General features: G+C 42.2%; 1 protein-coding gene across 1 annotated transcript; it reads left to right on the forward strand.

Annotated features, from left to right (window-relative positions):
• Positions 1–4,162: 4,162 nt before the first annotated feature.
• LOC134077937 (uncharacterized) lies at positions 4,163–7,888 on the forward strand. Its single transcript, XM_062533573.1, has 5 exons — positions 4,163–4,274; positions 6,168–6,611; positions 6,884–7,000; positions 7,173–7,229; positions 7,653–7,888. Exons 1-5 carry the CDS (start codon positions 4,223–4,225, stop codon positions 7,877–7,879), a joined length of 897 nt encoding a protein of 298 aa, XP_062389557.1. The 5' UTR covers positions 4,163–4,222; the 3' UTR covers positions 7,880–7,888.
• The last annotated feature ends 4,662 nt before the right edge of the window (positions 7,889–12,550 follow it).

Consider the following 12,550-nt stretch of genomic DNA (forward strand, 5'->3'; position numbering starts at 1 on the left):
GTAAAGCAATAATGGGTTCAACTTGTTACCGACTGTTGTGGCAGAGACGGTTTATAAAGCTTTATATACCGTCTCTGCCACAACAGTCGGTAACAAGTTGAACCCATTATTGCTTTACTTTAGAATGGTGCTGGTCGCAAGGTACATGTTTCCCCGTTGTTTTCTGTGAAGTCAGTCTAGTGTTTTGTGTATTGTGTAACGTGCTTGTTATGACCCTGGTATTTGCTGAGAAGCCAGGTCTTGCGCTGCTTGTGGATTTGTGTTGGAAATTCTTATTTTTCTTCGATATAATTTTTGATGCATGGACTCCTCTGCTTGTTTTTCAAGCCTGAAAGATTAAAAAATTTGTCCATTGAAACTGCTGCCTCTGCTTCCTTGGCCACACCCACGAACTTCAAATGGTAACCAGCCCGGTTCCATGACAATCTATCAGGATTTATATGTCATTAAAGTGTAAGTTTGGCGGAAATTGAAAATAAAGCTATTTTCTGAATGAAAATACATCAACTAAGCCGTGGAGGAAGTAATTTTCGCTCATCACGCAGTACAGAGCTAGCACGGGCAGGAACGACAGCCCAAAATCGCAAACAGTGGGTGTGGATGGGGATTGGAGCCACACGCTTTCAAAATCGCATTTTTAAACCACTAACATTGCTCAAAACAGCGCCAAACCTCATCAGTAGCTTGCTCTAGGTGTCTACACATAAAACGAAGCACCAAACAGTCTGTAAACTTTGGAATAGTCAGTATACACGTAGAATCAATTCGAGACCGCAATTCCATCTGAAGCACAGAAATGTCTCGCGAGATCTCACATGGAAGCACGGGACTTATTCCTACAGGTAGTCAAAATCGCATTTTTAAACCACTAACATTGCTCAAAACAGCGCCAAACCTCGTCAGAAGCTTGCTCTAGGTGTCTACACATAAAACGAAGCACCAACAACTTGGCTCATGAACCCGACGTATATAAAAGAAGACTGTTATGAATATAACCCCTTCCAGCTCCTCACGAAGGAAAGTCCACGACCTCTCGTGTGAGATCTCGCGAGACATGTCTGTGCTTCAGATGGGGTGTTGCGGTCTCGAATTGATTCTACGTGTATACTGACTATTCCAAAGTTTACAGACTGATTGGTGCTTCGTTTTATGTGTAGACACCTAGAGCAAGCTACTGATGAGGTTTGGCGCTGTTTTGAGCACTGTTAGTGGTTTAAAAATGCGATTTTGAAAGCGTGTGGCTCCAATCCCCATCCACACCCACTGTTTGCGATTTTGGGCTGTCGGTCCTGCCCGTGCTAGCTCTGTACTGCGTGATGAGCGAAAATTACTTCCTCCACGGCTTAGTTGATGTATTTTCATTCAGAAAATAGCTTTATTTTCAATTTCCGCCAAACTTACACTTTAAGTAGATCATCTTAATCCTGTGCATGGAAGGTAATGCTTTGCAGGCTGCATTCTCTGATATCACGGTATTGTAGGCGTGTAGTCTGCAAAGGGTTAAGTACCGTTAGTGTTGGAGACAGTAACAAGTAACAAATGTACACAAGTCTAGCTGTGAAGGTGTTGGGAATATAAACTTATTTTTTACTTTAATTAGTCCAGTTGCAACAGCTTTGCTATGGGGTAGAGGGGGTAGTACAACCTAAGAGGGCACAGCACTGACGGAAACCCTTCCTCAACAATACTAATATTAATGTGGGGCCCAGATTCTCCAACAGCGCCTCTGCAGACACATAATGCGAGTAAGCATTGAGTGCCCAACTGTGTGACACTGGCAAGTGAGCAGATGAACACTAATTGAGAAAATCAACGAGGGCCGAGGAAGGAAGGGAGGATGTATAAAATACTAAATGAGAGGCACCCATGGGCTCAGATAGAAATGTGGGATTGGGACTTCACAAGATCACATGTACCTTGGTGATAATTAATAACGCAACACTTTGAACTGTGGGTAATTCACTTCTGTTAAGTCTGCAAAATTATGAATTTGGAGAGAACGCGCACCAGAGTCTGTGAGTCCAGACTTAAAGGATTGGGCCTTTATTTACTCTTCCTCTTCTGCTTTGTGCACAAACATGCACATTTCCACCTCCAACTGGTGTAGTAATGTCATTGCTTCCTTTGTCACTATCTGTGCTACTGTACCTGTCACCTTTTGTTTACCTTTTAGCCTGCCCTCTTGTGGTTCCTTTGTGTACTACCTAGCCATGTGGTTTTGTCTGGAGCTTCCCCAGATAGTTTAAAGGGTAATTGCACCCTAAAATATGTTTTTTGAGCTGTTAATTGATTGAAAATACTCATAAGTGTTGACCTATAGTATTCTCTCTGTGAGTACTGTTGGAGCCCTGAGCTGTAAGTTTGACCTCTTTGTTTCCTTGTTGGATTCTGCCTGCTTTTGTGAAGATTTTTATTATGGACCTTCGAGCTGCCCAACTGGCTGAAGATTTTTGTTATTGACTTTGAACTGTAACAGTGACGATTTTTGCTTGTGTGGAACATTGAGTTTTTCTGGACTACTTTACTGTGACCTCTGAGTGTTTTTTGTCTTTTTGAGAACTGCTGTTTTCTGGATCCCCTGAACTTTGCCTTTTCTGTTGATTATCTGGACTACTACTTATTTACACCTGAGCTTTTCTCCTTTTGTTGGATTTTGTGAGATCTGTGAAAAATAAAAACTCTGAAGGAAACTGCAATTGGGTCTTCCTGTCTGTACTGTAACAACTTGCTTCTTGTAAGTGACCTTATCTTGGAATTATGAAGTAAACTGATTTCTTCACCCTCCAATAAACTGTTACTATATATATATATATATATATATATATATATACACTTGATTACTGACAATAATCTAACAATCTGACAAAATGTACAATTAATGATACTGTAGATCACTGTCTATGAACACATGGTTATAGTGAGGGCTAGACATGCCCTCTGACTGGGGACCGTTAAATGAGCTCATCAGCAGCAATGCAGCAGTGTGTAGCCGCCTCGTGGAGAGACAGCGAAATACTGCAAATGTAATCTGCATGTGAGTGTTGTTCACATGTGTTGTACATATATAAATATTTTTTTGTGTTTTATGTTGCCATGTAGTAGGCTACTGAAAGGTCACTGATATATGCAGTCCCACAGATTCTAGCCATTACATACTGTTTGTCCCATCAAAGGTTGGATTCCCCTCCAAAGTAATTACAGAATCCTACGAAGTGTTTTAGGTTTCAGTAATGCTTACTTTTGTTGAAGCCTATGCAATGTACTTGGTTAGTTGGATAGTTTTTTATTTTTTCATGACTATTTTATTTTCATTATATGTGTTATTCTGTTCTGAGCCATATATACAGGCCTTCAGTTTAGTGTATTGATGGAACATACATTATTTAGTGACATACAGTATGTCAATGAACATGTGTGCTCAGTTGTAAAGACCTATTCATTGGTTAACACTGAGTGAATCTAATGTTGCTTACAAACAAGAAAAAACAGCATTTGTGTTTTTGCAAATCTGCCATTCATTTAATTTATGTTATGGGTTGGAGATGGTAGGCCCACATATTGCAAGGCTCTGAATTGAGCAAGGCTTTAACACACATCCTCATATGATTCATCTTCGGGTGTTGTCCCTGTGTCCTCAACTCATTCTTTTAACTCCTCCTTAATGACCACAGAAAGTCCCCAAACCAGTAGCTCCCCATTTTTCCGGCATCATAAAACGCATGCATGCACACACACACACACACACATAATTTTGCACAGACCCTTGTTGGTAAGAACACTGTCCACAGGTCGTGTGTGATGCGTTTCTTCTTTTCTCGATGTCTCTGTTTGTCCCCTTAGCGCACCCGTTCCACTCCTCCCACTGATGGCCCTAAGCGGTGGCTTCCTTCTTTTTGCAGGCGTTCTCCCCACAGCTCTGCAACAGAGCCTCCGCGCCCATAGACTCAAGGCAGGTTTGGGAACAGATTAGGCGTATATTCGGATATCCTTCTTGTGCTATATCTTGAGGTGTTTAGAGGCTTGTGGAATAATGGGGGTTTTTTTGCCCGTGGAGTTACTGGATGAAAGTTCTGAAAGCGACGCATGCTAAAGTCATCAGCAGCTCTGTGTTTGTGTGTGTGTTTGTTTGTGTGTGTGTGTGTGTGTGTGCGTATGTGTTCAGTATGTGTGTGCATATTTGTGTCTGCATGTGATTTTGTTTTATGTTTTGTGTTACTTCAGCATGTTTTCCTGGCGGGTGTCAGTGCTACTGTTCTTCATAAGCACATGGCCAGGTGAGACTTTCGCTTCTCTAATGAGTCATTGTGAAAATACGCAACTATGTGTGTGTGTGTGTGTGTGTGTGCATGAGAGACACGTAGACTATATTGTTATTTTATGTTTGGCTTTTGTGTTTGTGTGTGTGTGTTATTTGTTATAGTTTGTGGGTGTGTTCTGTACAGTAAGTAACAAAAACATGGCGGACAATGAGCACGAGGAGCTGCAGTGTGTGTGTGTGTGTGTGTGTGTGTGTGTTTGTGTGAGTGTGTGTGTGTGTGTGTGTGTGTGTGTATGTACGTGTGTGTGTGTGTACGTGTGTGTGAGTGTGTGTGTGTGTGTGTTTGTCTGCATGCCTTTTTTAAATTATTGTTTCCGGGGGCAGGATTCATAATTTTCCATTGAATGTGTTCTTTGACAAAAGAGAAGCGAACATGAGAACCTGTGGCATATAGACTGTGTTGTTGTCCTGTGATACAGCGAAAAGAGAGGTATAGCATTCTGGTCAATATGCTTGAAGGTGTACATATTAATGATGCGCGGGTCGGGTATTTTTTCAACCCGCGGGTCCCGCTTTTATGAAATTATTTGGCCCGACCCAACCCGCCCCGCACCACTGTATCTAGTTTGACAACCCGCCCCACCCCGCACCCGCGACTATTACATACGGGGCATTGTAATTGCATGGAAACATCGCCTGTAGCCTAAACTGGCAACAACAAAGGCTATGATTATGAATATGAACGATAATCAGGTCATTATAACAAGATGATTGGCTACACATTTTAAAAATCTAGAAATACACAGCAAAAACCTACAAAGCAGCGTTTGTAATCTAGGCTAAACATTATAGCCCACGAAATACGTCCGAAATAAAACAAGGATTTGCATAGGAGATTGAGGCGGCTGAAAACGGAGAAGAATTTGAAGACAGTCAGTGTTGTTAATTTGCTGCTGGACAGATAAAGATTCATCAGTTTGGCTAACTTAGCCTACTTGTAAGCTACTTAGTGTAAATTGACATTTCAAATAGCCTATGACAGTCGAACAAACAAGTTATGCATGTTTGTGCAAAGTAACGTTATGTGGAGCCATGGAGGAGGTGGCTCATTGAATTGAAAAGGTAGGTTAAGGAATTGTTTGGGAAATAATAACGGCTAGTCATTGCTGACGTTAGCAATGCATTATCAGAGTTTGTTTCTCTGTCATTATGCTGAGGAAAACAACATTAGCACTTGCCATTGAAAGCTAGCAGCCTGTTGCTGTTCCTCTTGGATCCTGCAGCAAGCTGGCAACCGCGACTCAGAGGGGAGGGAGAGGCGATACGCCGCGCAACAGTATTTTGAAAGTAATTGCAGTGGGCTAGCCTACTCGTTTTGGCCATAATCCTACATACGGTTCCTTTAATATAGGCAAGAGGGAATTGCATGCAACATACATGGATTTTAAAATGTAATTTTGTTTTTAATGACCCGCCCCAACCCGCCCCGCAAATAAAGTGATAATTTCTTTACCCGCCCCAACCCGACCCGCGGGTTACCCGCGGGGTCCGCGGGTTACGGGCCGACCCGCGCATCACTAATACATATATATCTTCATAGGGCAAAGCAGCAACAGCAACAAGAACAAAAAACAACAGTAAAATCTATTGCTGTCTATTTGTAGCCAAACAAAACAAAACATTCTCAGTTTTTAGTTTGATTTAGTGCTTGCAGTGAGTGTAGGACACACATCTCTGGCCTGTCTCAGGAGAATGTGAGTGTGTGTGTGTGCGTGCGTGCGTGTCTGTGTGTGTATGTCAAGGAAGGCAGAGCTGAAAGGACAATGTCACCTCATCACACACTCAGAACACGACTGCCATAAGATGTACATGTTTGAGCTCAGGATGCAAATCTCTGCCCTGTCTATAGGCGGCGCTGGAGTTGTTACCCAGCAGGCCCTGCACCAGTATCCAGCCCCAGAGGTGCAGCCCCAGACCACACAAGACACAGCGACTCCTGAGGCCCCTACACATGTGCAGTTGCATGTGACTCTGGGCCAGACCGCTCTCCTGCCCTGTGGCCTCCCACACCCTCCTCCTTCTCTGGGTGTCCTCCTGCTCTTCTGGCAAACCATCACAGACCTGGTGGTTCACTCCTTCCACAAAGGCCAGGAGGAGTTTGAACATCAGTTCTCTGCTTACTGCAACAGAACCAGGCTCTTCACCAGTCAACTGCTGTTTGGTAACTTCAGCCTGGAGTTACAGAACGTCTCTGAGCGCGACAACCTCACCACCTTTAAGTGTGTTGTGTGTTATGACACCCTGACATGTACTACAAGATGGATTGAGCTGTGGACAGACGAGATACGAGATGGTAAGGGAGACCTCTCTTGCATCTCACACATCACCTCTTTTTGCAATGACAATGACTTGATATTGTGTCACTAACAGTTTACTTTTTTTTTTTAATGTCCATTAATGTTATTACAAGGGCCATGTGTTTTTTTTTCCTTTGAGATTTTACATTTGTCAGTTTTAATACAAATGAATACCTTATTATTATTATTATTATTATTATTATTGTATCTATTTATTTATCATTATCACATTTTTCATTCATTATTGTTTATTTACTTTTATGCAAAGTAACAAATGTTGGGGAGGATGAGCCAGGAGCGCCCCCTATGGGCAGAAGCGTGTGGTCCATTGTTGGTTTGCTGGGCCTGCTGACCCTGCTGATCTTGACCATTATTATTATTATCCGTAAGTGTTTCTGGGTTGTTTTTCCTTCTGCTGCAGATTTACTGGCTTACCAAATGTACACAAACTTATCTAACATGCACAACATGAGCTGGATTTATTTTGAGTATTAGTGGAACAGTTGGCACATGTGAATTGCACAAGGATAATGATCACATTTATTCTTTATCTTTAGGCTGCTGTCCAGGCATTGGAAACAAGTGCAGCTCATCGGCCCCACACAACAGCACTGGTATGGTGTTTATTCTTCATTCATCAGATACATATTCTCATATTTACACCTTATCCCATAGCATCATATTCAGAACAGTTCAAATTTTCAAAGAGTCACCTGGATATGTAATGTATCATGGCAGTGTATAATAATGCTGCAGTTGGTTTGTATTGTGTGATTTTGTCTGAGTGACTCCTGTACGTTATGGGATGTATTGTGTGATTTGACTGAGTGACCCCTGTACGTAATGGGATGAATATTGTGATTATTAGTATTTAACAGCCACTTGCTTCCCATGAAGTCTTGAACCGACATGAACCAACACTGGTCCTGTTAACACTTCGGTTAAAACACTTGCAAAATATCTCTATTTTTTGTTTTTGCTTCTGTTATGTTTTGTCTTTGTTGTTGATGTTGTTATTGTATGTTCTTGCCTTACAGACCCAGAGCGTGGTGAGGGACCTCAGCACGGCCCTCTGATGGCAGAGGAGGCCACGGGGGAGCTGGAGATGAGAGAGGAGCGAGGAGGAGAGACAGAACCAAAGCAGGATGGAGGAGAAGGAGGACCACGGCAGTGGAGGACCGCTCTCTGTCCCCGCACAATGGACACAGTGGAGGACAGCAACAACAACAGCAACAGAAGACACATCTCTGAATCACCCATGTGAGAAACAACGTTAGCATTAGCTATGATATGCATTAGCATTAACATATAATGACAGAACATATTTAAATACATATTATATACCAGAGCAAGCTAGGCTTCTCTATAGAAATGTTGCTATATGTTCCGTTTCCCAAATCACTGCAGAACGTTTCTTTGAATTGAATAGTATTTCCAATGAAGGTCCTGTTCGTCTTGATATTACCGTAGCTACAAAAAGGGGAAGAAATAATAGTGGGTTTATTGTCTTGTTTTGGTAGGTAGCGATAAGTTAAGCTGAGAAACGTTGAGATATATATTTCTACATACAGTATACTGACCAGCACATTATGCCTTACCCCTCACATAATAATACTAATATTAATACTAATAATACTGATAATAGAACAACACTAATAATAATAATAGTAATAATAATAATAATTAGTATTATTATTATTATAAGAGAGTGCAGAAGGGCATATAACCAGGGCCGTTGCTAGCCATTTGGGTGCCCTAAGCACAAATGCTTTGTTTTATTTCCTCTGCTCCTAATAATAATAATAATATAATGATGATAATAATAATAATAATAATAATAATAATAATAGAATGATGATAATAATAATAATAATAATAATAATAATAATAATAATAATAATGATAATAATAAACATCATCATCATCATAATAATGAAGCTCACTCAGAGAGTGCAGAAATCTTCTAAGGCCATATAACCAGGGCCGTTGCTAGCCATTTGGGTGCCCTAAGCATAAATGCTTTGTTTTCTTTCCTCTGCTCCCGACTCTTGATGCCCTTTTTGAGGCCATGGCATGTTCTACAGGGGTCTGATTACGGCATGATCGCACAGACCACTGGGAGATGGAGGGGGGCACCAGAGAGAGGGCCGCAAATCAGTCTCAACTTTTTCTTGAGCAAATTGTCCTATGTTGCTTTTGTATTGCTTATAACCTACATATTAACATGCTTTGTCCTATGCTGCTTTTGTATTGCTTATAGCCTACATATTAACATGCTTTGCATATATTTATATCGTTACTAGTATCTAGCCTATTGTAATATATATTTTTTCCCAAACCTGATTTTTGGTGCCCCCCAGGCACTTGGTGCCGTATACGCGCTGTGCGTAGTCAGCGTGCGATGCTACGGCACTGAATATATATACCATAAAGTCCACAATCCGCAGCTCCAGCTACAGTCTGGCCTCTACTGAATCACTAGAGCTAAGCAGCTAGAGTCTAGCCTCTGCTGAATCACTAGACCTACGCAGCTACAGTCTGGCCTCTACTGAATCACTAGAGCTAAGCAGCTAGAGTCTAGCCTCTGCTGAATCACTAGACCTACGCAGCTACAGTCTGGCCTCTACTGAATCACTAGAGCTAAGCAGCTAGAGTCTAGCCTCTGCTGAATCACTAGACCTACGCAGCTACAGTCTGGCCTCTACTGAATCACTAGAGCTAAGCAGCTAGAGTCTAGCCTCTGCTGAATCACTAGACCTAAGCAGCTAGACCCACAGTCTGGCCTCTGCTGAATTGGTGGACCTAAGCAGCTGAATTGTAGCCTAGAAATCTAGACGCCCCTAGCGGCAGCTAATTTGGCTGCCGGGGCAGTCTAGCAACGATCCATTAGAGCTAGGGAGCTGAGAAATGGAAGAATGACCGGGCCAATCACAGCGTGTATAGAGTCGGCGGGGGGGCTTAACATAATGGTGACAAGACACTTGTTTTAAAAGCCTTTGGGGATGAATGCCATCAGCCGCTGTTATCAAGAACTTTTTGAGGAACATGGCCAGGGTCTGTTCCACTGTCTGCCAGTACAGACTGCAGGAAAATGGATGGAAACGCTGAAGTGCTTTGAGTGTTGAGAAAAGCTCTATAGAAATGTTTCCTGTTGTTGTTGTTTTTATTAACCTGTGCTGAATAACTGGACCTAAGCAGGCGAGGGCTTCGATACTTGGATGGTGAAACTAGATTGCGGATTCAAGTGGTGTTAGTGATTTACTCATCCACTCCCTCGCTGTCTCAGGCTGATCTGTGGTGGCAGTGTCCTCCCAAGCTGCTTTCAGCCCATCTGTGAAGCACAGACAGTTGCATCATTCAGGTCATTCATTCTGTGTCACTGACACAATATTACTGAAGCTCCAAAGCCTCTCTTTTGGTGAACAGGTGAACTTATTGTGACCTTCTCTAAACTTTTGAAAATGCATGCCCAACAGTTCAACGTTTTAGTATTTTATGTACTGAAACATTACATTTTGCCCGAAAGCCAGATATCCCTAACTTTCAGTGAGTAGTAGTAGCACAAACATGAATACTTGTCTGTAGGCTGTTCATGATTCATGGTCAAACAGGTTTGTCAGGTCTTTTCTTGCAGCTCAAAAGTTTGTTGCACAATTCTGAATGGAGATAAACAAGTGAACTGCACATCAATCATAACCTCATTATTAGCAGAAATAATGATGATGATGATGATGATGATGCACAGATAATATAAAAACACTCTGGAAGATTTTTGTGAAATTGTGAAATTGATTTGATTACTATTGTGAATGCATTCTCCCCTTTAACATGTAACTGACATGCCTAGACATGCCCAGACAAGCCCAGGCATGCTCTCACCCCCCACCTGTTACGAGTTATGAGTGCAGTGCAGCACGGGAGTGCCCCCTCGCGGAGAGGATGGGCACTGTGTCAGATCTGAGTTGAATGGGTGTTGTAAGCATCTACTCAATTAAATGTTATTGTGTTTTTGTTTCAAAACTAATGTCCCATGAATCATTTAATTTTTTCTTTCAATTTTGGAAACGTTTTGAAGATTCAAGTAAGGTTGTAAGCAGCATGCTAAAACACATCCTCCCCCCCTGAATAAAGGCTTTTAAAACAAGTGTCTTATTTTGTTTCTTCTTTGTACAACATATGACATATTTGACAGCACATGCTTAATATTTTCAATCTGGACATTAATAGAATCTATATTGCAATTGAAGTCAAATGAGCACCCTGTTCTATACACTTACTTGATTGTTGAGCAGTTTTCCATCTGACTTGGAAGTGGAGTCCCAGTAGGCTGGATAAACCCTGCCCGATCTGACGACTGGATTTCACCCTGCAGTACTGTCTGGAAACATACACATTTATCTCTCCTGCTTCCTTTCCCACGTCTGCTGGAACCAATCACAAACTGGCTTATCCAGCAGACGCAGCCAGTCTGATTGGCTGAAGGACTATCCTAATGCGTACAGAGTCATTTAAAATATGCCCATTAATCACACCTCTTGTGCTGTAGAAATACAGAGCAGACTCCCCAGACTAATGTTCAATCTCAAAAGAGGCTGAACTTAGTGTGGTGATAGCCAGGCTAGAGTACCAGACCACTACACAAACTATACTGACAAAGATTGTTAGCAAGCATATATCAGCCACAACTGAGCCAATGTTGGTAAGACTTTTGGTGAGCTTGTGTAGTGAGAAATTCCACAATGTTTGTTTCAATCATGTGTTTCACTCATTTGCCACCCAAAGTCTTTGATCAAGCCAACCTCAAAAGACCTTTCATCAATCATGAGCACGCGCAGGCCCTTTGTCACTGTGAGTACTCATGATTGACAAGGTCGTCTCTTAACACAATCACTGATCAGAGCTAGTTTCATCTGACGCAATACTGGTGCCTCACGTAACAGGACATGGCCGGAGATGGGCCTCACGTGAGACAACGATAGGAGGATCTCAAGAAATGTATTTAAGCAGAACAGTTCGTATCTTGCATTGAGTTGGTATGGTGGCGATGCTAGTGTATACATTGTATCAACTCCCGGATCCGTTGCAATAAACTCGAGTTTCGTCTTTGCCATCACTCGGTTTGGATTGCCTCCATTTTGTTGTATAGTTGGTCATTTTTTGGACTACAGTTTTGGCGCTGCGAGCAGGGTCTGATGCTAAAGCATTTTTCAAATCCACAAAAGCATTTTCACATTCGTCAGTCAAAGTCAGTTTGTCAGTCAAATCTGCGCGAATGCATGCGCAAATTTGACTGACAAACTGACTTTGACTGACGAATGTGAAAATGCTTTTGTGGATTTGAAAAATGCTTTAGCATCAGCCCCTGCTCTGGGACTGCCAAATTATGATTTGCCATTCCATTTATTTGTGTGTGAGAAATCAGGCTACATGTCTGGAGTGTTGACGCAAAGTCACGGCGGTCAATACAGACCCGTGGCTTATGTGTCAAAGCAATTGGATCCAGTGGCAAGAGGTTTTATTCCATGCATGAAAGCTGTGGCAGCAACAGCCAGCGCTGTGCTGGCATGCGGTGACATAGTTTTATTTCACCCCATGACAGTACATGTTCCTCATGAAGTGCAAGCCTTGCTGCTACAGGCCAAAACCTCACATCTAACACCCGCCCGTCTACTGTCCTATCAACATGTTCTTCTAACTCTATCGCATGTTACTCTTGTACGGTGCACCACACTCAATCCTGCAACTATGTTGCCAACGGCTGAGGATGGTGACGAGCATGACTGTTGTGACATAGTGTCAATGTGTACTAAACCAAGAACTGACATTTCCGAAACACCTCTAACTAACCCAGATCTAATATTCTATGTTGATGGTTCGTCAATGCGTGCTGGGAATGGAGAGGTGCAGAGTGGTTACGCTGTGGTGAACTCATATG

The sequence above is a fragment of the Sardina pilchardus genome, chromosome 4 (genome assembly GCF_963854185.1).
Source record: "Sardina pilchardus chromosome 4, fSarPil1.1, whole genome shotgun sequence".
Taxonomy (NCBI): domain Eukaryota; kingdom Metazoa; phylum Chordata; class Actinopteri; order Clupeiformes; family Clupeidae; genus Sardina; species Sardina pilchardus.

What these genes read in the sequence shown, in the direction of transcription:
- LOC134077937 (XM_062533573.1), top strand. Translation starts at nt 4,223, where the DNA reads ATGTTTTCCTGGCGGGTGTCAGTGCTACTGTTCTTCATAAGCACATGG. An exon ending in GACAGACGAGATACGAGATG is followed by an intron (nt 6,612 to 6,883) that starts GTAAGGGAGACC and finishes TTTTATGCAAAG; the next exon opens with TAACAAATGTTGGGGAGGAT. An exon ending in GGCCCCACACAACAGCACTG is followed by an intron (nt 7,230 to 7,652) that starts GTATGGTGTTTA and finishes CTTGCCTTACAG; the next exon opens with ACCCAGAGCGTGGTGAGGGA.